Source organism: Hyaloscypha bicolor (genome assembly GCF_002865645.1).
Source record: "Hyaloscypha bicolor E unplaced genomic scaffold K444scaffold_56, whole genome shotgun sequence".
Taxonomy (NCBI): Eukaryota; Fungi; Ascomycota; class Leotiomycetes; order Helotiales; family Hyaloscyphaceae; genus Hyaloscypha; species Hyaloscypha bicolor.
The window spans coordinates 2,280,283-2,302,681 of NW_020194558.1; the positions used below are offsets into that span (position 1 = coordinate 2,280,283).

A 22,399-nucleotide genomic window follows, 5' to 3' on the forward strand; every position below is an offset into this window, starting at 1 on the left:
AGATACTTATTCCACCGACTCAATGTACCTTCGTACCTTTTTGCTGCGTTCGGTTTTAACACCCAGACTCGGAGTTAGAAGCGGGCGAAATTCACTCCGCAACCAATCAGCACCACCTCCTAACTACCTCGATCTCAAATGGCACAATTACTTTATTGTCTTCTTGTCCAAACTCGTGGCATTGAACAGCTGCAGGAGTACAATCCAAAACTCTACCTTTGACAGATTCCCCAGCGCCAAGATCTAATACGCCAAACTGTAATAACGTCCTTCGTTGTGCTAAGGAGGAACATAAACACCATCTTTACATAACACCACCACATTTTTGAAGAATCGACGCCATTCAAGAGGATCGCCTTTGACTTTCACGAACCGGACCTCCAGGAGCTCAGTATCACCGGCCATGTAAGTATCAATCACGATGTCTCCGTTCAGACTGCACTGTCGTCCATCTACGGTTTTGACCTTGATCCAGCCGGCATGTTCGCGGTCTCGCGTTTGGGAGACTGGTGGAGTCGGGACGTTGAGCTGATGAAGAGCGTCGCTGAGGAGTTGCAGAAGGGCGGGTGAGGAGAGCTCGGAGAAGAATCGAGTGAGAGAGTAGTTGGGGACGATATCTCGGAATTGGCGAGCGTGTTGAGTCAAGCTTAATGGTACGCGAGGAACTGGTGCGAATTGACTCATACTTGGCTCATCGACGAGAGATTCGAATGGATTACCGGCCAATCCGTTGGTCATGGTCGTCATCACGCCATCCCTGATATTCGTCGGCTGACTAGCACTGAATCCTCCTGCAAATACTCGTGGTGGTCGTTCCCAATCGAACATAACGTCGTTGATAGGTGTCTCTGGTTGCGTGAAAGAGAACTTCACAGCATGCTCATCTGGGTCAATATCCATAACATCTTGACTTTGGCGCGGTCTTTGCGAAGCCATAGGTTGCTGAGTAAAATCGATTCTGAGGTTCTCAAGCATCTTGGTTGCCAGAGCCAATGGGTCTGCCGACTTGCCTTCGGATGTAAGAAGAGGATTCTTCCGTCTGTACCAAGGATGCTGCTTGATGTGCTGGAAATTAAACCGCTTCCCTGGATCAACACTCATCATGCCTCGAAGCAATGACAAAACATCACTAGGTAGCTTCTTCCAGAGATCGTCTTGACTCCGTCCCTTCTTTCCCATGTATTCCTCAAATTCCCAGCTTTGTGATGTAGGCTCATCCCAAGGTGTGTTGCCGACCAGTAGAACGAAGAGAACCACTCCGCATGACCATATGTCGACCAGATTTGCGGAATAGCCGGTGGGCTTCGGAGTTTGTCTTGATTGTGTGCTCTTCGTGCAAGATATAACCTCGGGAGCAATGTATGGAGGACTGCCACACATCGTTGTGCTGAGCTTCGTCTGACCATTGTACTCGAAAAGTGTTGCCAGGCCGAAGTCGGCAATCTTCAGATTCCCAGCGTCTGAAAGCAAAATATTCTCCGGCTTGATATCTCGATGTCCGACGCCCTTCGAATGCATATAGCTTACCCCGCTGATTAATTGTGTGAAGTAGAAATGTGCAATATCTTCACTAACACCAACGTCTGCCTCGATTTTGTCGAACAAGTCGCCTCCCTCCGCATATTCCATAGCAATCCACTTCCAAATGGAATCTTCCCCCGTGGCAAACCATTCTATGATATTTGGATGTTGTCCGATATGGGAATGCAGTGATACCTCCATGGCGATTTGTTTTGCTGAAATTCGGCCATGCTTAACTGCGTAAGCCTTGTGTATGAATTTGACCGCAAAAACTGGGTTGGTATCGGTTGGAGGAATAGCTTTTTTTATTCTGTAGATTTTCGTTAGCAAAAAGTCAAAACTGGTATATTTCCAAACGTACGATGCATATGCCCCTCTTCCGATGGTTTTCGATATAATGCGGAAAGGCAAATCGCGGGGAAGAGGGTCGAGTTGACTCTGGAAAGGTCCCGTTTTGGTTAGCATTGTGCCGGTACTTGAACTTGGGGAAATTCAGGCCGAAGACTCAATTGAAAGTATTTATCTTGAAAGTACTCACCATATCCAGCGAGTGTCTGTTCTGTCCAAGATGCACCAAAATCTCCGATATCCAATGCCTTTTGTTTTGATCGCGTGCGAGTTTGAAGTGGAAATCTTGACGCGTATTTGATTGGCGGAGGATGACGGAAAGCGCGATCGACCGCGCTAGTGGCGAGGCTCAATCTGCTTACGAAAGCGGAGATTGGCCCTCCGACAAGCTCTGGGAATCTCAAGCACAACGCATCTAAATCCAATTGAGTATATGTATTTTTAATAAAACGTTACTAGTAATGGAAATACCCGTATCAAATCTCCTTTTATTATATTACTTCTATCATTATCCTATAAATGTATTGTTATCCATTACAGATCTTGAGCCGTACGCCTTTTTAGTAGACCAAGAGGGTAGCTTATATGTTGAGAGCCAATGCTCCGTGGTATAAAGAGTTCCATTTGTCTGCAGGAACTGTGTTACTTGCTGGTTAAGATCTAGAATATGATTAATGGGGAAACTCGAGATATTTGGACGTTCGTCTCTACCTTCAAGACTCATCTCGATAGCTGGTTGCATAGAGTAGTGATCTGTATGCTCATGGACCAAGATCAATTCCTCGGGAAGGGGTGTATCTGCAACATCGGGAGGTTATACATCAGTTGGGAATGTTACATATACGATTTTGTTCAGGGTAATAACCAACCTTTAGGTATAGAATAAACAATCCAATCCCTTCCCGCCAGCCGTCGGACTAAGGCTTGTTGATACCGCCCGTTCGGGCGCATCGAGGCACCATTCGGCACTAGAATCGACGTTAGGTAGGACGATAAGTATATGATGAATAATTTACATTGGTAGGTAGCTTTATTTAGGGCCTTGGGGAGCACCTTTCCCTCGTATGTATGTAGATCGAAGATGGTGAATCGCTGGGGTGGAAAAGCAGCCCATTCTCTGAGAAAAATGCTAGGGCCTTTGTTCACGCGGAATATTTCAAGAGGCGTAACCTTGAAGGACGCAATGAAACCGGCTGCACGGGGAGTCCGCATTTCGCGATGTCCATTAAAGTGGGGTTGTTTGTGCCTAAGTTCGTGAATTGGATGAAGTGAAATGAAGTTGAACTTTTTAACCAGTGTAGCAAAGTGCTTGACTGAAGCGGTGCCACCAGTGAGTGGAATTGGGTTTTTTTTAGTGAGGAAGCCTCACTAAAAATCAATGAAACTCACTGACTTTAAGAAATTATAACATTATAACGCGGTATAATTTAAACTTAGCTCTCAAATATATTACGGAGGGCATAGAACTATGCCTGTTGTGTGTGGCAGGGGCTTCGCGCAGCGAAGCCTCTGGTTTGGTACCAGATCGCGCGAGGCTGCGTGAGAGTCGGCCGTTGTCCAAACGACCACCCGGAAGCGGCGCGTAAACATAACCTTCCGAAGCCAACTCTACCCTGAAACCCTACATCTACAAAAGCCACCACTCTTCTCTTTGTCCCTGGACATTCACGAGCTCACACAATCGCTTTCGAACAGTATTCATTGCACGCACTAACGGCCTTTGTTCATCGCTCTTCCTGGTGCTCAAATTCGCTTCTTCCCTGTCGCCTTTCCTTCTCATCATGAATTACGATATGGAGGACACGCAAAACTCAGCACCGGGTATCTTGCCATCCAACCAAGCCGCGAAGCTCGGGGCTCCTCGTAAGGGTAATGATGCCCAGAGCACGACGAAACGGTCAGTTTCTTGCCATATAGCAGCTGCCATCTTGCTGATGTTTGTAGATTACAAACCGAGCTGATGCAACTTATGACCTCTCCTGCTCCTGGCGTCTCAGCTTTCCCCAATTCGGACGGGGGTCTTCTCTCGTGGACTGCGACGATAGAAGGACCTGAGGATACACCGTACTCTGGTCTTACCTTCAAGCTCTCCTTCGCTTTCCCTTCCAACTACCCCTACGCAGCTCCGACTGTTCTCTTCAAGACCCCAATCTACCATCCTAATGTCGACTTCTCGGGAAGAATTTGCTTGGATATCTTGAAGGACAAGTGGACAGCAGCCTACAACATCCAAACCGTTCTCCTGAGTTTGCAAAGCTTGCTCGGCGAGCCCAACAAGTAAGTTTAATATACCTTCTTGTTCTAGTGTATCACGCTGACTTGTACAAGTGCTTCACCATTGAACGGCGAGGCTGCTGAACTATGGGATAAGAATGCGGAGGAGTTCAAGAAGAAGGTTCTTGGACGACATCGGGTTGTTGACGACGAGTAGAGGGATTTCTAGATTGAACTGAGGGAGCATGGGCGTTTGTGAATGGGCATGGAGAATGTGCATAATGAGGGACGTCCCTTGAACGGCTCTGATGGTCTTTTCACGCAGCATTGTCACGGCGGTGGGGAGGCGTAAATGACACTCGGACTCTGTATCGCTAGTCCGCCACATAGGAAAGACTCATCAAGCATTGGCTTGGATTCTGAATCTAGGATCTCACATATATTTGACTTTGGAACGGTCCATTGAGTGTGATTTGCAATGATCTATGCTCTTTTGGGAGAATGACTAAACTTCAGTTCAATTAGGCAGTTGGAAGTGACTTACTCGTCACGGAAGAGACGTGAGAAATGACGAGAAAGAACTCGTGAGCATCGTAGGTAAACCAAAAAACAGCCGAATACCCACCGTTACAGCCTTCGTCTCGCAATAATCCATCACACAAGTATGAAATGGACTTCCCTGACATACTTGATAGAGGTCCCTCTGGCAAGAAAGGTACCAGAGACGCACCTGGCGACCAAACGCAGCTTCACAACAACCTCCAAATAGCCGGACAAATTTGCTTTGCAAGGTAGATCTTTTATTCATGAACCAGCCAGCAAATGTAAACTCCATCCAAACCATGCCATGAAGAATCATCCCCTACGCATCATCGCTGTTTCACAGGGGCAAGCCCCCAAGCCCCGGCCTCGCTGAGCTCGAAATACCCCCAATACTCGCTGGCGTAGCGTGCGTTTGTGTCACCTGGCCCGGCCCCCATTCTTGCGCTTAACCGAACTCCTTTTGAGAGCGACAAAGAAGGAAAAGAACGAGCCTTATTATATAATTTCGAGCACAGCGAGGCCGGGGGCTTGGGGGCTTGCCCCCCTGAAAAAGAATTACCCATTTACTAGTTGGTTTGGCCTTTCAATGCATTGGGCCAGTCTATTCGCTCAAGTACAGTCTGTTCAGGCAATGCTGTAATAGAAGCCTATCTTCGAATGCTCCACACTCTGGTCAGTCTCGACCTCCATCGCCCCTAGAAGGCCACCGGACAGTCATTTGGAGAGTTTAAAAACTCCGGCCTTTGCTCAAGAGGGACCTTCAGCTGAATGGGTACAAGAGCGTGCTAATGCATGAGAGGTTGATGAATTTATGAAGACTCAGAACATGAACATCGAGGGCCCAAAGGCACGCCAGAGAGCGAGAGAGCGGGTGTTCTTATGAAAAAGCAAAAGAAGGAGGAATGGCGCACAGAAGCAAAAGCTCATCCACTTGCTATCAGTGCGACTCCTGCCCAGCCACTCTGTCCACGCACCGCCAAAGAGACCAATGCTCAGGCAGGCAAGACAAGCAAGAAGAAGCTTCAGAAGCCAACAGAAAAGAAGGAAACCATACTTTTCAGCACCGCCACCTTCTGCGTCTGCAACAACTTTGCACGCTTAGCAAGATGCTGCAGCTTTTGATAACATGTTGGATGCGCAGCCGCAAGAGTATGGTAGGATGTAGAAGGAACTCCGGGAAGCAGCTCTCTAAAGCCTGGCAGACTTGGTCTTTCTTCATTCTAGACAAATGGACGCAAACAACAACAACGATGCGGACTTCCATTCCGACTCTGCTGCAGAAATCGACGACGTTGATTCGGCCATGCTTGATACCCATACCTCAGCAGAATTTGTGGCAGTCTCCGGCGCGGCATTCTTAGAGCCTGCTCAAGAGGCAGAACTCTCTCAGATCACCATAATGGGCGGCGATGATTTCGTTCATTTCTTCAGTAAAATCAGCATTTTTCAGATCCAGGTTTCCTTTGCCCTCGATGAGGAATCAACCTTAAGAAAACACGTACCCTCTGGTAACAGTCCAGACCAACCAACGTCGTTTCTTTGCTATTGCAAAAAGGGCTGCGGAAACCGCTCATGGAGTCGACAGGCTTTCAATGACCACGAGATCGATTGTACAGGTGAACCAAGTACCAAACGCTTCAAGTGTCCACACCTGGGATGAGATAAGAGTTATAAGAATGAGTCTACTCTCAGGTCGCACCTTGCGGATGATCACGACTACGTGGCTACTGCTTGCCCCAAGTGTCCCGACAAGTCTGAAGTTCAATATATAACAAAAGCTGCCTTGAAGAAGCATCAAGCCGAGGTACACAGTGGTGTCAGAGAGGAACAATTTTGTCCCCTTAAGGATGCATGCCGTTCAAACGTCGTATACACCACGAAGAAGCTCCTCAAGCAACACCTCCGGAGGAAGCATCAGGTCATCACTGAAGAGATGAAGCACTATGCCCCTGACGGTCGCAAGGGTCACTCCAACATTAAGGGCAAGAAGCGGAAGCCCAACGGCTGGCTCTTGGGGGCTGACAAAGTTGAGATCGAGGATTGATGAAAAGTACTTTTGAGCCGAAGCCGAGTTGTGGGTTATGCTTAATGGGTATTTGCTAGAAGAATTTGGGACGTCTGTATGTTTAAGGCTTTGCTCTACCACGAACCTGTATCACCCTTAGCAGTAGCTATATCGCAATACATGCAAGTAGTCTAGCATTCACAAGAGTCGGTACCGCCGATTAATAGGTTTCAAGGTTGCATAGTGGGAGCATTCGTACGTATGCAAAGCTATCTGACCATTCCATTGCGCCTCGGACCCATTTATGCATCTTCAACCAAAGCAGTCTGCAAACCCTTCGCATCCTTAACGTTTACGGCCTGGACATAGCTATACAGCTTATGCAGAGCACCCTCCTCGTCGTTTCGCTTTCTCGAGATTCGGACACGCAGTCTGTACGGAACACCCTTGATACCAGCCTCCCAGACCTTCTTGTTCAATTGAGGATCGAGACGAACGTCGGATGTGCCCTAAAAAGGAGGTTATTAGTTTTCTATTCTCCTGCCAATCCTGCTTCGTGCTTCGAATCGAGTTGTCCCTACCATTGACTTTGTTGCGAATGCCTTGATCTCCTTGATGGCTCTTGGTGCCCGCTTCTTGAATGTGACGCCGTGGAGCTGTGCAATCTCATCAGTACTCTTGTTCTCCATATCCATGTATATTTCCGATTTGACGTACTCTCTTGTGGAGGTGGATTGTGTATTCGCGCGCAACAACGTCTGCGATGGCAGATCGTTGAGCCTTGCCGGCGGGCTTCTTGGTCTTTGACGACATTTCTAGGTAAAGTCAGTACTTCCCGTCAAAGACGCATACCTAGGCTGCTCGGAAGACTGCGACGTACTGGTAGGTGTGTCGTGACTTGGCGTTGAAGTTCGAGGTCGTTGATTCAAAAATTGGTTTTCAAATTGGTCGAATTCTGTGTGCCGCTAAGCGAGTTGCGGCTTCCAATTTAGCGCAGAGAGGTATGAGCTGGTCACGTGTACCAACCTCGAAACTGTCCCAAACTATCTCTGTTATATAAAATCACATGCAAACAAAGAGGGAAACGCCAGAGGTCTATCTGTAACTTGTAGGGAGAAGGTAGATGTTTTTATTATAGATTGCTTGAAAAATTGGGACTGCTGGTTTGTCTTTGTTGCCCAACTGGAGAATAAAAGCAGCACTAATTCTCAATGTCCTCAATTTTGGTGAGCATTGGAAAGAGTCAATTTTTAGATATTCTGAATATACAATTAGACAAACAAAAAGTTGAAGAGGAGTAATTAAAATGTTCAACATGGGTTGTGAAAATGAGTGCCGCTTTTACTGCCAGCTTCATTTCATCCCCTGGTCGAAATACCGAGGGAGGCTGAACACGATCGATCCTCTCCTCAACACCAACAATTCCGCGCAGGTCGCTTCATCCTCTCTTTAGACGATCGCGCGCACATACTTTCAAGAGACCCATCAGCCCATATCGACTACCAATTGTACCTGACGACTGCAGATCAATCTCAAACCAAACAAGAGAGACGCCTTATCCCTGGAAGCAGGATCGTCGCCACGTCTTCACCTCTCCGAATCATACACAGTCCAACAGGACACACAGTCGTGCAAGATGGCGGATCACAACACCCCCTCGCCGCAACCAGATCTTCATAGGAACAGGCTTCCATCCCTTTTCGAGGTTCTGAGCCGGCGGACGCTCGCACCGGTTGACCTGTTCTACTTCTACATTTACATGCGCGATCAGCAAAGATCGGTTGACTATCTGGATTTCTGGTGAGATGGCGTGGCTTTCGTAAATTACAAGACAACCATACTGACTGACACTAAAGGCTCGATGTCGCTCAACACATGTCCATGTGCCGGCACTACGTACGAGAGTTACGAAGATCGGTGATGATTGGGACGCCAGATGGAGATAAATCAGCTTCGAAGAGATCATCGGCTATGTTGGAGGGGTTGGGCGATTTGAATCATGGAGGACCATCGATATACCCGTCAGACAAGGAGAAAAATCAGGATGCACAGATGTCTGCGTATCTTCGACAAGAAGCACAACACGCTGCGAACACTGGTCACTCTCCTGCTGGCAGTACTGGATCCAACAACATGAGACAAACCTCATCAAATGATCGGCCACGACCTAGTTTCATGAGCAGCCCTCATGTCCTCACTACCTCTGATTCCAACTCTCCAGAACACACTGTTGCTCGAGCAGATATTCGGGCATCAGCTGAAAAGATCCTCTATACCTACCTCCTTCCTGGCGCCGAACGCGAAATTCAGCTCCCCCACGCTATAACCCACGAGATCACAGCCGGTATCGAAGAGCAAGGTCGAGATGATCCGGAACTGTTCGATGCTGCGAAAGACTATGTCTTCCAAGCAATGGAGCGTGACGCATTCCCAGGCTTCCTCCGAGCAAAGGCTCTGGGCAACCTCGTCCCACCCTCAGTTTTGATGAGGTTAGTCATCGGCTTGCTCTCCATGTTCGCTGCCTTCTGGGTTGCTTTTATCCTCGTTTTCCTTGATTATGGTCGACGCACAAGACTCTGGGTAAGTCCTCCAATTTAACCTTGGTGATAACTCACTAACATTTACAGCTCATTCTCCCATTCACAATCGGTGTTTATGCTCTCTGCTCTCAGCAGTACTCCCTAGATCCCATCCTTGCCCTGCTTGGATTCAGCGAGTATACCTTCATGAACTTCAACCGGATCCGAGAACCATTCGTCCGCAAGCTTCTGAATAAGCGAGCGATTATGGTTCTAGGAGTCACGATTTTCATCGATGCCTGTCTGGTGGTTCTCTTCGTCTTCGTGCCAGGGAAAAGACTTTAATAGTACGACATTCAGCGGTACATTCAGCATTGCAATTAGGGAAGGTTTCTTCAATGGACAGTGCTTTGCCTGGACAATGATCCGGAGTTGGGGAGCACTATATACCTGTGCATTTGTACAACAGGGCGGGAATTTGAGGCACACGGCGTTCCGATGATTACGATCTTCAGGCTTGCTTTTCTAAGCAAGGCTGCTTTACGACTTGTCATTCTGGTAGCAACCTAATGCAATACCCTTCTAATGATCTCTAAAGACCAGTTCTCTTCATGTGCTTGCTTTTCAAATGCTGGTCAGATTCTCTGCCTCGGAAACGCCCAGTAAAATGCTCATCGTAGTCTCATCACTCATGACGCCTAGCAGCCAAAGCTACCTATTTTCCGAAGCTCCCAAACGATCCCGCCAAGTTCTTGAGCGCCTTGTTCTTCTTCGCGGATCTCGTCTGCCGCTCATCGTCAACATCCTCATCATCCAACTCCATATTATCCTCATCCTCACCATCCATACCCCTCTTCGACGCAGCCCCACCTCCCAACTTCCTACCCATCCCGCTAAATACGCTGCCACCCTTCTCCTCCTTATCCTTATCCTTACCCTCCATCAGCTTCTCGACGTGTGCTGCCCACTCCGTCTCCTCTTTATGTCGCTTCAGCGCCTCTGCCTTGATTTTCGTAATCTGCTTTTCTAAATCCGCGAGGGTGGAGACACAACGGGTGGACCATTCGTTCAGTGTGCTGAGCATAGCGGGGATGGAGTTTGGCTGGAGATCTCGCAGCGGAGAGACAGAGGAGACGGCGACAAGCTGGTTATATGGATCCAAAGTTGCGTTTACCAATCCGCCATAAATTGCCGCAATCACAAGGTCTTCAAGCTCTCTAGGAGTCTCCAGACCAAGGGCTTTCAGGAGGTTCGCGTATGTTAAGTCGGCGGGCTTCTTGGCTAGGGAGAGGAAGGAGAGTTGGCGCAGCTTGAGCGTTTGTGCTTCGTTGAGCTCGGGCAGGGAGCCGGTGGACTTGTAGTCGGCGTAGGTCCCATAGCTGAAGATCTTGAGGAGCGTGAGGTGGGAGCTGTATTCTTCCGAGGAGGAGAGAGCTTGGATTTGAGGGGCGGAGAGTAGCTCGGCGAAGACGAAGGTATTAGGTGCGGAGGTAGCTCGTGTGATGAGGTCTGCCGCGGCGCGGGGTGAAGATGCCGATTTCGTGAGGGCGATGAAGGGCTGTAAATAGATCAATATATTTAAACAGTCTGATGTTAGAGTTTGACTTACTTCCAGGGCGTTCAGAGCTTTGGTCTGCTCCATCGTGAAGGTTGTGGGAGAAGATCAACAGAGCTTGTGATTCGCTGCCTGGAGAATGTTTTGGGGAAGCTTGGGGATAAAACGGCCAACCGCAGCCGATGTTTGGGAAAGCTGTGCCGGCGGATCTGGATCCTGAAAGGAAGCCTTCTCCCGAATTTGTCCGGAAGAAAGATGGCACGAGGCTGTTTCCACTGCGAGGCGTGAAACAGGTTGGAGCTGGGGAGCTGGAGCTGTGGTCGTATCAGAGCGAGTTTGAGATCTGATAAGCGATTTCACTAGCCGTGATTGTGCTGTATCAGCCAGCGAGCGTGGCGTGCGTGGCTAGAGCCTGTCACGCCCCACGCCTGTGTTCCCGATACTGCAGGTCCTGGACTCCTGAGATCAGGACCTTCTGGCCATTGATTCTTTGGATCTTACAACCTCTCTTACATCTGCCTGTAGGAATGGAATGAGGATGCCAAGTGCCGACATGCGATAGAAGCTTTTACTGCCTTCTCGACTTGGGGATTTCGAGCCATCGGTTCGGAAGGGAACGCTTCAAGGCTTCAACCCTCTCAGGAGAACGCTTTGACTGCCATTTGGGACCTTGACCTGGGCTGGCGGAGCATAGTCCTTGACTGGGCGTGCCGTTAGACGTTACCCCTGTTCAAAAAGCCCTCGAAATCATCCCAGCCGTCACTTCTTCAACCCTGTACCCGCTCAATTTGTACATAACGCTCTCGAAGAACTCTTTCCTGATGTTCGCGCTCTCTCAACATCCTCCACCTACGACGATATACCTATCTCCAATTTTCTTTTCTTGAGTGTTGAGTGATTGTCTCAGCGGCCGCAAATCACGTATCTCGGACTCCGAAATTAGAACTTCGTGGCTTGCAGCCGTGATTTCCGAATCTGTTGATGACAAAGAACAATCACCTCAACCCAGAACCAGGAGCTGGCCTTCTGATCGCTACTTAATTATTGTGCATACCTGTCAGTACTGGCTGCCGACAGAGCGGAGGTGTGCTTATTCGCCACTCGTGCTCATTCTACGGACAAGTGACATGCTGACGGCTATTTAGTCAATACGGATTACGAATTGGCTGGGTGATAAATTGTTCCAAGAGCCCTCCCACTCACGCCCAGCAGACTGCCGTGTGCAGTATCGAGTACATTCACGATGGCGCCTTCAAAATTAAAAGTCGCCCCCCGAAGTCCAACCTCGAAGCCTATGCTGCAAACACCGACAGCGCATATGGCCACAACGACCCTGAAGGTTGGCGGCATGACCTGCGGAGCCTGCACGTCCGCGGTGGAGGCAGGCTTCAAAGGGGAAGACGGGGTCGGGAATGTGTCGGTCAGTCTGGTTATGGAGAGGGCCGTGGTGATTCATGATCCTCAAAAGATTGCGGCAGAGAGAATACAAGAAATTATCGAGGATCGAGGCTTTGAAGCGGAGGTACTAGCCACAGATCTCCCCTCGCCAATGTTCAACAGAAGGGGCTATTTATACGATGAAAACGAGGACGGAACGGAAGAGGAGGAGGAGGAGGTGGAGGAGCTTTTTACAACAACAACATTAGCTGTGGAGGGTATGACATGCGGAGCGTGTACATCTGCGGTCGAAGGAGGATTCAAAGATATCGCTGGACTCAAGCACTTCAGCATATCGCTGTTGTCAGAAAGAGCGGTAGTGGAGCATGATGCGTCTCTCCTGAGTGCTGAGAAGATCGCTGAAATTATTGAGGATCGAGGCTTCGGGGCAACAATTGTGGAAAGCAGCATCGCAGCACCTTCCCGCAGTCTGAAGTCACGGCGGACCAGTGTTGGGAAGAGAGAAAAAGTGGCAACGACCACTGTTGCTGTTGGTGGAATGACCTGTGGGGCGTGCACTTCAGCGGTTGAAGGAGGATTCCCACAAAGTCTGGACGGCCTGATCCAGTTCAACATCAGCCTCTTGGCTGAGCGAGCAATCGTCGTCCACGACCGCTCGAAATTAACGCCCGAGCAGATTGCTGAGATCATCGAGGACAGAGGATTTGACGCTAAGATTCTCTCTACGCAACTGGGGAGCTTAAGTCAAAACTCAACAGCCGCAGTGGCCATGTTCAAGGTCTTTGGAGTAAGAGATGCAGCTGCCGCCACAGCACTGGAAGAGAAGTTGAAGTCGATGCCTGGTGTCAACTCAGCAACTATTAGTCTGTCAACATCGCGACTAAACATCTCCCACCAACCTAACATCGCTGGACTAAGAGCTCTTGTTGAGCTCATTGAAGCCCAGGGATATAATGCCCTTGTCGCCGACAATGATGACAACAATGCCCAACTGGAGTCATTGTCTAAGACGAAAGAAATCACAGAGTGGCGTAGAGCGTTCAAAACCTCTCTTGGCTTTGCCATTCCAGTTTTCCTCATCAGCATGGTCATCCCGATGATGTTACCGGCGCTCGATTTTGGGAGTTTGGTTGTTGTCTTTGAAGGTCTCTACCTCGGCGACATTGTTTGTTTGCTACTTACGATACCCGTCCAATTCGGTATTGGCAAGCGTTTCTACATCTCTGCATATAATTCTATGAAACATGGGTCGCCAACCATGGATGTTCTCGTCGTGCTCGGAACATCTGCGGCATTCTTCTTCAGCGTTGCGGCAATGATTGTCTCCGTCCTAGCTCCTCCTCACACTCGGCCCAGCACTATCTTCGATACGAGCAGTATGCTCATCACCTTCATCACTCTTGGACGCTTCCTTGAGAATCGCGCGAAGGGACAGACCTCAAAGGCATTGTCAAGACTAATGTCACTTGCTCCATCTATGGCTACCATTTACGCTGATCCGATCGCGGCTGACAAGGCCGCGGAAGGGTGGGAAGTGGCAATTGGCTCAGGAAACGAACCAAAGTTGGAGTCTACCCAAGAAGGCAATGCAGCAGAGGAGAAGGTCATCCCCACTGAGCTCATTCAAGTTGGTGATATTGTCATCCTGAGACCTGGTGACAAAATCCCCGCTGATGGCACTGTCACTCGAGGGGAGACCTACGTCGATGAGAGCATGGTCACTGGAGAAGCGATGCCAGTTCAAAAACGGAAAGGCAGTCTCCTAATTGGAGGTACTGTTAATGGTACTGGCCGCGTGGACTTCCGCGTTACACGAGCCGGCAGAGACACACAACTCAGTCAAATCGTCAAGCTTGTCCAAGATGCGCAAACCACCAGAGCTCCGATTCAACGACTGGCCGATACGATCGCCGGGTATTTTGTCCCGACAATTCTTCTCCTTGGGTTTCTGACTTTCGCAACCTGGATGGTTCTCAGTCACGTTCTTACTCATCCGCCAAAGATCTTCATTGACCAGGCGAGTGGTGGGAAGTTCATGGTCTGTGTGAAGCTATGTATATCAGTCATCGTCTTTGCTTGCCCTTGTGCTCTTGGTCTTGCCACCCCTACCGCTGTTATGGTTGGAACTGGAGTTGGTGCCGAGAATGGCATTTTGGTGAAAGGTGGTGCTGCATTGGAGACAACCACCAAAGTTACCCAAGTCGTACTCGACAAGACTGGCACCCTGACCGTCGGGAAGATGAGCGTGGCTAGCTCCAATCTTGTACCTACCTGGCAAAACAACGAGTGGCGAAGGAAGCTGTGGTGGACAATTCTCGGTCTCGCTGAAATGGGCAGTGAGCATCCAATCGGAAAAGCTATCTTGGCTGCTGCAAAGGAAGAATTGGGTCTCGGTATTGAAGGCACCATTGACGGCAGCATTGGCGATTTTGAAGCTGTTGTGGGCAAGGGCATCAACGCTCTCGTCGAGCCTGCTTCAAGCGCCGAGCAAGCACGATACCGCATCTTGATCGGGAGTGTCAAGTTCCTTCGAGACAACAACATCACGGTACCTCAAGAATCAATCGATGCTTCGGAAGAAGCAAATACCAAAGCAGCCGGATCCTCCAAAGCTGCATCGGCAGGGACCACAAACATCTTCATCGCCATTGACGGAGCGTTCACCGGACATCTGTGCCTCGCAGATACCGTCAAGGACAGCGCCCGTGCGGCCATCGCTGCTCTCCACCAGATGAAAATCAAAACTGCAATCGTGACCGGCGACCAACGGCCCGCCGCTCTCGCCGTTGCACGCATTGTCGGCATTCCCTCGAAGAATGTCCATGCCGGCGTAACACCGGATCAAAAGCAAGACATTATTCGTAAGCTCCAAAGTCAGGGAGAATGCGTCGCAATGGTTGGTGACGGCATCAACGACTCGCCAGCTTTGGCGACTGCCGATGTAGGCATTGCCATGGCCTCGGGCACAGACGTCGCTATGGAAGCTGCCGATATCGTATTGATGAGGCCAAACGATCTTATGGATATCCCAGCTTCCATCCAACTAGCCCGTGATATCTTTGGTCGTATAAAGCTCAATCTTGGTTGGGCTTGTGGGTACAACATCATTGGCCTTCCATTCGCAATGGGCTTCTTCTTGCCCTTTGGCTGGCATCTTCATCCTATGGCTGCAGGGGCTGCCATGGCAGGTAGCAGCGTCAGTGTTGTGGCGAGCAGTCTACTCCTGAAATTTTGGAAACGGCCACGATGGATGGACGACGCGTTGGCATCGGAGAACGGCCAACTCAGAAGAAGAGGCAAGGGATGGGGTCTAGGTGGACTCGTAGGCAAAGCCACAGATATCGCCAGGGCTGTCACGGGCAGAAGGAGAAAGGAGGAAGACGGCTACGTGCCCTTGAATACCCTGGAAGCTGTGTAAACTTTCCCTTTGTCCTTTTGGAATTTGTTTTTGCTGTTCTTTAGCGTGCATAGGTGTCACTGAGCTTGGATGTAAATTCGGGACGAAAATATCTTGACAATATATCCGACTGCATATTTTGATACATACCCCGGGACTCAGCCCCCGTGACGCGCATGTTTCCTAATCTTCTCCTCTCCCCGTTCTTCATCTGACACTCATGACGAAATGCAAAAAGTGAAAGATTCACATGTTACATATTCTTTATTGTCATCAACCCCTCCATCGGATTGCCGTGCAGAAAGGATGAACCCTCACAAGCCAAAATCTATTGAATTTAAAGACTGCTGACTATGGGAGCACGTTGTAACGTCCGAGGACGTGTGTAAGAAGGGCCCAGGGCATGGACCGAGCTCTTCGGGAGCTTTGCCGGGCGGCTTCTTCTCGGCGGGTCGGTGTCGCTCTCTTTTTGGACACCAACCGTTTCCACTTCCCCTTAACAGCTCGATTATAGAGCTTCTTTTGGCATGACCCGAGGGTTCGCTCCGAGTGGGGCCGGTCAGATGCGCCATAGCCCCCCGGTAAAGGGGAGCCACCCATCTCATAAACTCTCCGCACTGTCCGCAGGTTCCTGAACCTTATCGGGCGACCGCAGAGAGTGACGAGGTAAGGGGACCAAATGCGAGATGAGGTTCACGCACGCTGATGGTTTGCAGAAGTGGGGTGGGCATGTTGCTCAACGCATCGAATCCGAGTTGATTCGAACTCGGAATCAGCCATACGAGCTCTCGAAATAGTTAAAAGAAGATGGCTTCTCTGCTTGTGGACGGGGGTGGGCTTCGGAGTTGCGAGCTCGAAAGAGCTTGGAGGAATCTCTGTCGGTATCGAAGCAAGACATCGCACGATTTGATCCACTTCAATGTCGTGATTCCAGAGGGGAGTACAAAGACGTTCCCTCCTCCCGGCTCATGGGGAGTTTCCTTCTGTAGAACTCTCGTTCCCAGTCATTCTTTTTGCATACTTAATTTTCCTCTCTTAATATATTAATTCCTCAGGATGAAGTACAGCTCTGGTCTTGTAGCCATTGTGGCTGCTGCGTCTGTTCTTGCGGATGAAGAGACATGTACTTTTCACCCTGTCGAGGCCGTTGATGCGCCAATTGTAGCGCCAGTTGTGAATACTACCACAGTGCCCCTCACTTCAGCAAACAGCACGAATCTGTTTTCTCCTATTTTTGCGCCGGGGATCGATCGCCACGATATTACTCATGTCGTTCCTCAAGCCAATGTGTCGCTTTACTATGGATCCAACCTCAATGCTTCAGCGAGCGTCAATATCAGCCATACGATGAAGTACCCAACGATTATTCTTGAACAAATTGCCTCGATCATCAGTGTAGACTGCTCAGATACCTCGGTGGCTATGACTTTCAACAACTCGATTGTGTTTGCAACTACGCAAGCTGCTTGGATTGCCGATGGAACTATGGTGTTCGTCACGAACCATTTGGGAGATTGTGACCCTGTTTTGGAGAGAAGCTTCTTTCTTTCAAGCAGTTTGAGCTTCGACAATACGACTCTGACCGCCACTGCTAGCTCCATGAAGGCCAACATCTCCAGCACTGCTGGTAAGTCTGTCTCGAGCAGAACTGGGAATTATACTGACAACAATTAGCTGCCACCGAAATCTCATTTGGCAATATCCCCACCACTGATCTTGCCAAACGCGCCTTCACGACCACTCTGGACCCAACCTACTCTCTCAACACTGCCATCGCTTTGCCTGCTGATACTACCCTCTACTCGAACTCACCTTACCTTACCGTAACTGCTGATAAGGCATCCTTTGCCTCAAACGTAACCTTTTCCGGTTACCTCAAGTACAACTGGCTCACGTTCAGCTTGAGCGACTTGTACTTCGACATCGATGTCGGCTTCAGCTCGACCCTTGAGCTCACGGCCGATATTGCAGCCTCCTACAACAACACCTTCAAATACTCACCAACTTCTCTCTTCTACGGCCTCACCGTCCCTGGCATCCTCACTCTCGGCCCCGAGCTCATCTTCGCCGTCGATGCCGAAGTCTATGCCTCAGCAAAAACAACCCTGACCACCGAGGTCCAAGTTGGTCTCGCAGACGGAAATGTGCACGTCGATCTCCTCGACAAGTCCAACACCGCTACCTCAGGCTGGGTCCCAACCTACAACGCCAGTGCCAACATCTCAGGCATAGCTGAAGCACAGCTCAATCCTACCGCTTCCCTGACCGTCGAGATCGCGATCAGTATTTTCGGCGGCCTGATCGACCTTTCCACCGGCTTGACCGCCAGCCCAGGTTTCACGAATGACTTCATCTTGACTGCTGCTGAGGGCTTGGATCTGACTGGATACGAAGCCTTGACGAACGGTACGACGTGTAAGAATGGGTTGGCGATCGATAGCGAGTTTGTGTTTGATTTAGTGGCGTTTGCTACAGAGTGGTATTCGACGAAGCTATATTCCGTTGATCTCCCGATTTTGAAGAAGTGCTTCGAGTTCACTACTTAGATTATCGATGGATGGATAAAGAGTGAGATGGTATTTCGAGTGGAAAGAACTAATATCATGGAGATGAAAAGACGAATTTTCTTTGGGTTTGGTCATGAAGCGGCTTTTTATATGGAAGTGCTAGAAATAGTAACAGATGAAGCTCTGCAGTAGAAAGTGCTCCCCATGGTGATGTGCGGTGAATGGACGGCTTTGCCAAGGGTTTCTGTAGGCGCCCAAGTTCCTGACCAAAATGAGGCTCGAGGATCTTTGGTTGTGGCTGAATATCGCAGTCCAGAAATGCGACCAATGCCCGCATGGACTCATAATCCTTCGCCCCAACGTCTATTAATATATCACAATACAGCTAGGCCTGGCCCTTTTTTCATCCAACCAGATGTTAGCTTGAAGGAATGAGTGGTTGTCAAAGTGTGTTTTATATAAAACTTTTTTTTTTGGCTACTCTGTAAGCAGCAGTCTGCACAAAAATATCAAAAGGCTAGGCCTCCCCTTGCGGAACACAAGGCTATAGACACGTATTTAAAACCTCCATCATGCCTTTAAAATCGAGTATTGTCAAAGGTTATGAAAATTCGAGAGCCCTTGTCAAAGACATTCTTGTACAGTAGCCTCAGCCTGCTATCTACCCCCAGATCTACTTCTGTCATCGCGAATATCGCCAAAATGACAGCCCGCTCCTTTTCACTCCTTCTTCTGGCTACACTTGCGCATGGACAACTCGTACCTACTGCTTTCTCCAGCAATACTGGTGCCTGCGACTCGCCATTCGTCACAGATTGCCTTGCGCTGCGCGCGCGATTACAAGGCTCTGACAATTCCACCTTCCAAATTCTTCACGACACTTGGACACCCATCAATTCTTACGCCGACTGTGCGTTGTCAGTCCTCTGGCCCCAGAACGTCGGAGAAGGCTGGCTATCTCCCACTTACAGCATAGCCGCCGACGCGCTTGATGTTATGATGGATTTCGGATTGGATGATAACACCATCTCGGGGGTACTTGCCCGAACTGATATGGATTCAGACCAACAGCCAATTTACTGGGCCTTGACTGGTGCCTACACGGACAATGGTAAGCCGCCTCTCCTTATTTCAATTGAAAGGTCTGTCCTCCTGGTCATAACTAGAGACTTTAAAGTTTCACATGTATGCCTAATGATGCTCAGAGTAACGATCCTTTTGCAGATACATACTGACTCACATGTTGATAGACTCGTGGCAAGCGAGCTTTGAAGAATGCCTCAGCGGTGCTCAGAGCTCTTTCACTGAAGCACCAGGTGCTGTGGTCGATACCTCTATTACCCCAGATCCAGCTTCACTGGATGAGTTTGAAGCTGCTTTAAACCAGAACCAGCGTCGGTCCGGTTCTGTCAAATCGACAAGAGACAAGAAAGAGGCCCTTGCCCGCAGAGCCATCACAACACAGCCAACGTGTAATCAAGTCTACGTCAATTTTGGAACAGACAACCACTACAGATGCATTTGCAACAATCGCCAGTATGACCTCTTCTGTGATTACAGATCTTCAGCATCTGAACCTAATTGGACCGAAAATCTTCGCCAGGCAGCTATTCTAGATCTTTCCACTTCTGTGAGCTCCATGTGGACTTCCAACACTATCCAACCCGGTGCATCCTACAGCTCCAACCCGCTCGGTGCAGTGCTGTATACGGGTACTTCCGGTTCGACAGATCGCGTCCACGTCCCAGATCCGGATGGAAATGAATGCTGTTCGTACTTGTTGTATGCATATTGCGCTTCTTCTCATGGTCCAACAGGTCGTAGTGACTTTGTGAGCGGATATGGAATGTGCCAGCCTTCCTATACCCATGAGTATACATACAGCGTCAACGAAGCTTTCAACGAGTACCCCGGTGGAGGACCCGGGCCAAGCAATCCAAAGAGCAGTCCCAGGGTCGGAAGACTTCCGGGTGAGCTTTGAGAATCTGTCCGAGCGCTTCTTGCCTCTGCCCACACAATATAAGTCGACCGGACAAGGTTCATAAGCAAAGCAGCGCATTGTGTTCTTCAAGCTTTGGCTTTTTTCTTGTAGAGATTCTATAGATATCGCACCCAGGCAATCCATTTTGGTACATGCCGACTACTGAGTGATAATGAAGTATCGTATGCCCAGTGAGCAGGAGTGCGCAAATCGGCGGAGAATTTTTTGTGTCAAATATGGCGCTGACGCTGAAGTATCGTTTGACAAGCTCGATTTTGATCACAAACATTGGTCGTGTTAAGGTAGATAAAACTGGGATCCCACCCTTGCCTATATCTTGTCAAGAAGTAGGTGGTAAAAGAGACTAAAGGATTGGGTATTAGCGGGCCTTAGTTTATATAGAACGGCTAGAACCTACTTTAGTTACCACCTGGCTTTCGTGCTATAACTTCTGATGTTCCGCTTACTAGTTCAACCCTCGCTATGTGGAAAGGTTTTTGTTATCGGAATTTTATTTAACATTTTATATAGCTACTATTTATAATAAAGCCCACTTGCTTTTAGAAACAGCTACTACGTTAATAAACATCATTTCTCTTTTATATATGTTTCTATTAACTGAGCTAGAAGAGAGGTGTAGGGAGTTCTGTACTTATATACTATCGTGGATTACACTCCATTCTTCCACTCTTGCTAGAATGTTCTTTATCGGGCGGGTCATATGCCACACATTCCAGTTTTGTGGTCAGTGGCTCACAGGCTATGGACCATGCAGCTAAACGCTGTGGTCATTGAGTCCTCATGTTCGAAGAAGAGAAAACTCTAGGTATTGGAGAGATCGCTTGACCATAGTGAAACAAGCATTTGACGATCGGGAACTGCATACCATATCTCAGTAGTAGTATAATAATCGAAATAGAGTACAGTGGTATACCTTTTACATTGCCGTTATAGTACTTTTGCTTACGATTGTCTTCGGGCATACTTTAGTCGGTGATAGCAGTGGTGTAGGCATGGGCAGCCGTCAAGGTATGCATTAAAGCGATAGCGTTATATGGGCTTCTGAAAGTTCGACTGGGAAAGAACGACGGTGCACAAAGGTCATTGAAACTCGAGAAGTGGCATTGTGGAAGCGCGGACTGTAGGGAATTTTGGAAAAGAAGCTCGAGGAGGGGATACTGACCTCTCTGTAAATACTTGTAAAACTTGGAGATTACAGAAGCAGATACGAAATACCAAACAGACAACAGAAGCGAAGGAACTTGTGAGACACATTGAATCCAGGGATCTTTTTAACAATGTTCCCGTAAACGGGAGTTCGTCACAGTTCGTCATTGATCGGCATATTCATCCAATTTCTCTAATCCCATCTTTGCAACGTGCACATACGTGCGGCCCTCGCTCTCCATGTAACCCTTATCGGTCAATTATATTCACATTAGCACCACTCCTCCCAGGGGGTGCAGAGACAGGGTGCAGAGACGAGGGCTGGTACTTGTGAACAGTGTGCGAAAAATTAATTACATTAATCAAATTAATTATGACTATTCATAAATAAGTTAATTAGAATATGATTAACGTAATACTTAGAAATTTGATTCGATTAGAATAACTAATCATGAATATTCATGATTAGCTTAATTAATTCGTGAATAGAATATGATTAATGAGAATATTTCATGAATAGATTAGATTAATAGCCATTAATCTAATTTAATCTATTCATTTCTCACACTGCTTGTGAAGGCAGCTCATTTGAGGCACAAAATTATCCGACAACTCATTGTATGCATTTTCCTCAGGCCATGTGGAGAGAAAGCAGTACAGAGAGAAGAGGGAGAAAGAAAAGTAGGTAGCGGAATTAGAAAGAGCGGGGTGGCCCGCATCAGGAGAGGGTAATTCTGCTAACTTTAGCTGCTTCAACGTCGGAGAGAATGAGTGGCTAGGAATTTATTAGAATAGAGTGGCCTTCAACCCTCTAGCAGAATAATATTGGGGAGGTGTGTTATGCGTTTTAGTTCTCTGTAGTGTTTTATATAGCCCTAAGGAGCGCCTCCCCTATCACAGTCCGTACAATTCTGCACCAACGCTTCAACGAGTATCGCAACGATCAAAATTACCTAGAAGCAAGCATACTGTAAAAACGAATGCAGTATATAAACTCTATGTCCAAGTAAATAAAGAGAAGTTTTAAGGATTTCAAAGTGTTTCGATTGACATAACTGTGGTCGTGGTAGCCGGGTGCAATTACTATGCATTACCCTGTACTACAATTGTATGTGCTGTGAAGTAAGTATGTATGCCAACAAAGATGCAGCGCAAAGAAAAGAGAAAGAACTATCTAAAACCGTACTCAAACACATAGCAATAACTCAATCTAAAAACATTGCATCGAACATAACACAGCGGAT

The 22,399-nt window shown here is 48.4% G+C and overlaps 10 protein-coding genes across 10 annotated transcripts; 6 read left to right on the forward strand and 4 right to left on the reverse strand.

Annotated features, from left to right (window-relative positions):
- Nucleotides 1-68: 68 nt before the first annotated feature.
- K444DRAFT_373883 (serine/threonine-protein kinase-like protein chk1) lies at nucleotides 69-2,194 on the reverse strand. Its single transcript, XM_024872293.1, has 3 exons — nucleotides 2,060-2,194; nucleotides 1,883-1,959; nucleotides 69-1,831 (listed from the first exon to the last, which is right to left on the reverse strand). The coding sequence occupies exons 1-3, from the start codon at nucleotides 2,060-2,062 to the stop codon at nucleotides 280-282; spliced, it is 1,632 nt and encodes a 543-aa protein (XP_024738476.1). The 5' UTR covers nucleotides 2,063-2,194; the 3' UTR covers nucleotides 69-279.
- A 183-nt stretch (nucleotides 2,195-2,377) lies between these two features.
- Nucleotides 2,378-3,125, reverse strand: K444DRAFT_587759 (uncharacterized protein; the record flags this gene model as incomplete). The annotated part of the gene is made up of 4 exons (XM_024878034.1): nucleotides 2,886-3,125; nucleotides 2,739-2,837; nucleotides 2,581-2,667; nucleotides 2,378-2,529 (listed from the first exon to the last, which is right to left on the reverse strand). The coding sequence occupies exons 1-4, from the start codon at nucleotides 3,079-3,081 to the stop codon at nucleotides 2,378-2,380; spliced, it is 534 nt and encodes a 177-aa protein (XP_024738477.1). The 5' UTR covers nucleotides 3,082-3,125.
- Nucleotides 3,126-3,464: 339 nt separating this feature from the next.
- Nucleotides 3,465-4,520, forward strand: K444DRAFT_662613 (uncharacterized protein). Its single transcript, XM_024886724.1, has 3 exons — nucleotides 3,465-3,766; nucleotides 3,814-4,146; nucleotides 4,198-4,520. Exons 1-3 carry the CDS (start codon nucleotides 3,651-3,653, stop codon nucleotides 4,298-4,300), a joined length of 552 nt encoding a protein of 183 aa, XP_024738478.1. The 5' UTR covers nucleotides 3,465-3,650; the 3' UTR covers nucleotides 4,301-4,520.
- Nucleotides 4,521-5,693: 1,173 nt separating this feature from the next.
- K444DRAFT_611826 (uncharacterized protein) lies at nucleotides 5,694-6,303 on the forward strand. The gene has a single exon (XM_024880018.1). The coding sequence runs from the start codon at nucleotides 5,855-5,857 to the stop codon at nucleotides 6,284-6,286; it is 432 nt and encodes a 143-aa protein (XP_024738479.1). The 5' UTR covers nucleotides 5,694-5,854; the 3' UTR covers nucleotides 6,287-6,303.
- A 374-nt stretch (nucleotides 6,304-6,677) lies between these two features.
- K444DRAFT_373920 (putative 60S ribosomal protein L31) lies at nucleotides 6,678-7,574 on the reverse strand. The gene is made up of 4 exons (XM_024872294.1): nucleotides 7,512-7,574; nucleotides 7,349-7,446; nucleotides 7,192-7,287; nucleotides 6,678-7,140 (listed from the first exon to the last, which is right to left on the reverse strand). Exons 2-4 carry the CDS (start codon nucleotides 7,442-7,444, stop codon nucleotides 6,934-6,936), a joined length of 399 nt encoding a protein of 132 aa, XP_024738480.1. The 5' UTR covers nucleotides 7,445-7,446; nucleotides 7,512-7,574; the 3' UTR covers nucleotides 6,678-6,933.
- Nucleotides 7,575-8,267: 693 nt separating this feature from the next.
- On the forward strand, nucleotides 8,268-9,495 carry K444DRAFT_526570 (regulator of G-protein signaling domain-containing protein; the record flags this gene model as incomplete). The annotated part of the gene is made up of 3 exons (XM_024874555.1): nucleotides 8,268-8,431; nucleotides 8,488-9,211; nucleotides 9,259-9,495. 3 exons carry the CDS (start codon nucleotides 8,268-8,270, stop codon nucleotides 9,493-9,495), a joined length of 1,125 nt encoding a protein of 374 aa, XP_024738481.1.
- Nucleotides 9,496-9,865: 370 nt separating this feature from the next.
- K444DRAFT_642586 (uncharacterized protein) lies at nucleotides 9,866-10,792 on the reverse strand (the record flags this gene model as incomplete). Its single annotated transcript, XM_024884755.1, has 2 exons — nucleotides 9,866-10,708; nucleotides 10,760-10,792. 2 exons carry the CDS (start codon nucleotides 10,790-10,792, stop codon nucleotides 9,866-9,868), a joined length of 876 nt encoding a protein of 291 aa, XP_024738482.1.
- Nucleotides 10,793-12,023: 1,231 nt separating this feature from the next.
- K444DRAFT_525958 (heavy metal translocatin) lies at nucleotides 12,024-15,521 on the forward strand (the record flags this gene model as incomplete). The annotated part of the gene is made up of 1 exon (XM_024874504.1): nucleotides 12,024-15,521. The coding sequence occupies one exon, from the start codon at nucleotides 12,024-12,026 to the stop codon at nucleotides 15,519-15,521; it is 3,498 nt and encodes a 1,165-aa protein (XP_024738483.1).
- A 623-nt stretch (nucleotides 15,522-16,144) lies between these two features.
- Nucleotides 16,145-18,194, forward strand: K444DRAFT_559723 (uncharacterized protein). The gene is made up of 3 exons (XM_024876876.1): nucleotides 16,145-16,166; nucleotides 16,217-17,127; nucleotides 17,175-18,194. Exons 2-3 carry the CDS (start codon nucleotides 16,557-16,559, stop codon nucleotides 18,044-18,046), a joined length of 1,443 nt encoding a protein of 480 aa, XP_024738484.1. The 5' UTR covers nucleotides 16,145-16,166; nucleotides 16,217-16,556; the 3' UTR covers nucleotides 18,047-18,194.
- Nucleotides 18,195-18,709: 515 nt separating this feature from the next.
- On the forward strand, nucleotides 18,710-20,041 carry K444DRAFT_662619 (uncharacterized protein; the record flags this gene model as incomplete). Its single annotated transcript, XM_024886725.1, has 2 exons — nucleotides 18,710-19,118; nucleotides 19,258-20,041. The coding sequence occupies 2 exons, from the start codon at nucleotides 18,710-18,712 to the stop codon at nucleotides 19,986-19,988; spliced, it is 1,140 nt and encodes a 379-aa protein (XP_024738485.1). The 3' UTR covers nucleotides 19,989-20,041.
- Nucleotides 20,042-22,399: the final 2,358 nt, after the last annotated feature.

Excerpts from the sequence above, each read along its gene's own strand:
- K444DRAFT_373883 (XM_024872293.1), bottom strand. Across the intron at positions 1,832-1,882 it reads GGAAGAGGGGCATATGCATC|AATAAAAAAAGCTATTCCTC; the intron begins GTACGTTTGGAA and ends GAAAATCTACAG.
- K444DRAFT_662613 (XM_024886724.1), top strand. The coding sequence starts at position 3,651 with ATGAATTACGATATGGAGGACACGCAAAACTCAGCACCGGGTATCTTG. Across the intron at positions 3,767-3,813 it reads GCCCAGAGCACGACGAAACG|ATTACAAACCGAGCTGATGC; the intron begins GTCAGTTTCTTG and ends TGATGTTTGTAG. Across the intron at positions 4,147-4,197 it reads TTGCTCGGCGAGCCCAACAA|TGCTTCACCATTGAACGGCG; the intron begins GTAAGTTTAATA and ends GACTTGTACAAG.
- K444DRAFT_611826 (XM_024880018.1), top strand. The coding sequence starts at position 5,855 with ATGGACGCAAACAACAACAACGATGCGGACTTCCATTCCGACTCTGCT.
- K444DRAFT_373920 (XM_024872294.1), bottom strand. The coding sequence starts at position 7,444 with ATGTCGTCAAAGACCAAGAAGCCCGCCGGCAAGGCTCAACGATCTGCC. Across the intron at positions 7,288-7,348 it reads CAATCCACCTCCACAAGAGA|CTCCACGGCGTCACATTCAA; the intron begins GTACGTCAAATC and ends GAGATTGCACAG. Across the intron at positions 7,141-7,191 it reads TAGGGACAACTCGATTCGAA|GGCACATCCGACGTTCGTCT; the intron begins GCACGAAGCAGG and ends CCTCCTTTTTAG.
- K444DRAFT_559723 (XM_024876876.1), top strand. The coding sequence starts at position 16,557 with ATGAAGTACAGCTCTGGTCTTGTAGCCATTGTGGCTGCTGCGTCTGTT. Across the intron at positions 17,128-17,174 it reads CAACATCTCCAGCACTGCTG|CTGCCACCGAAATCTCATTT; the intron begins GTAAGTCTGTCT and ends GACAACAATTAG.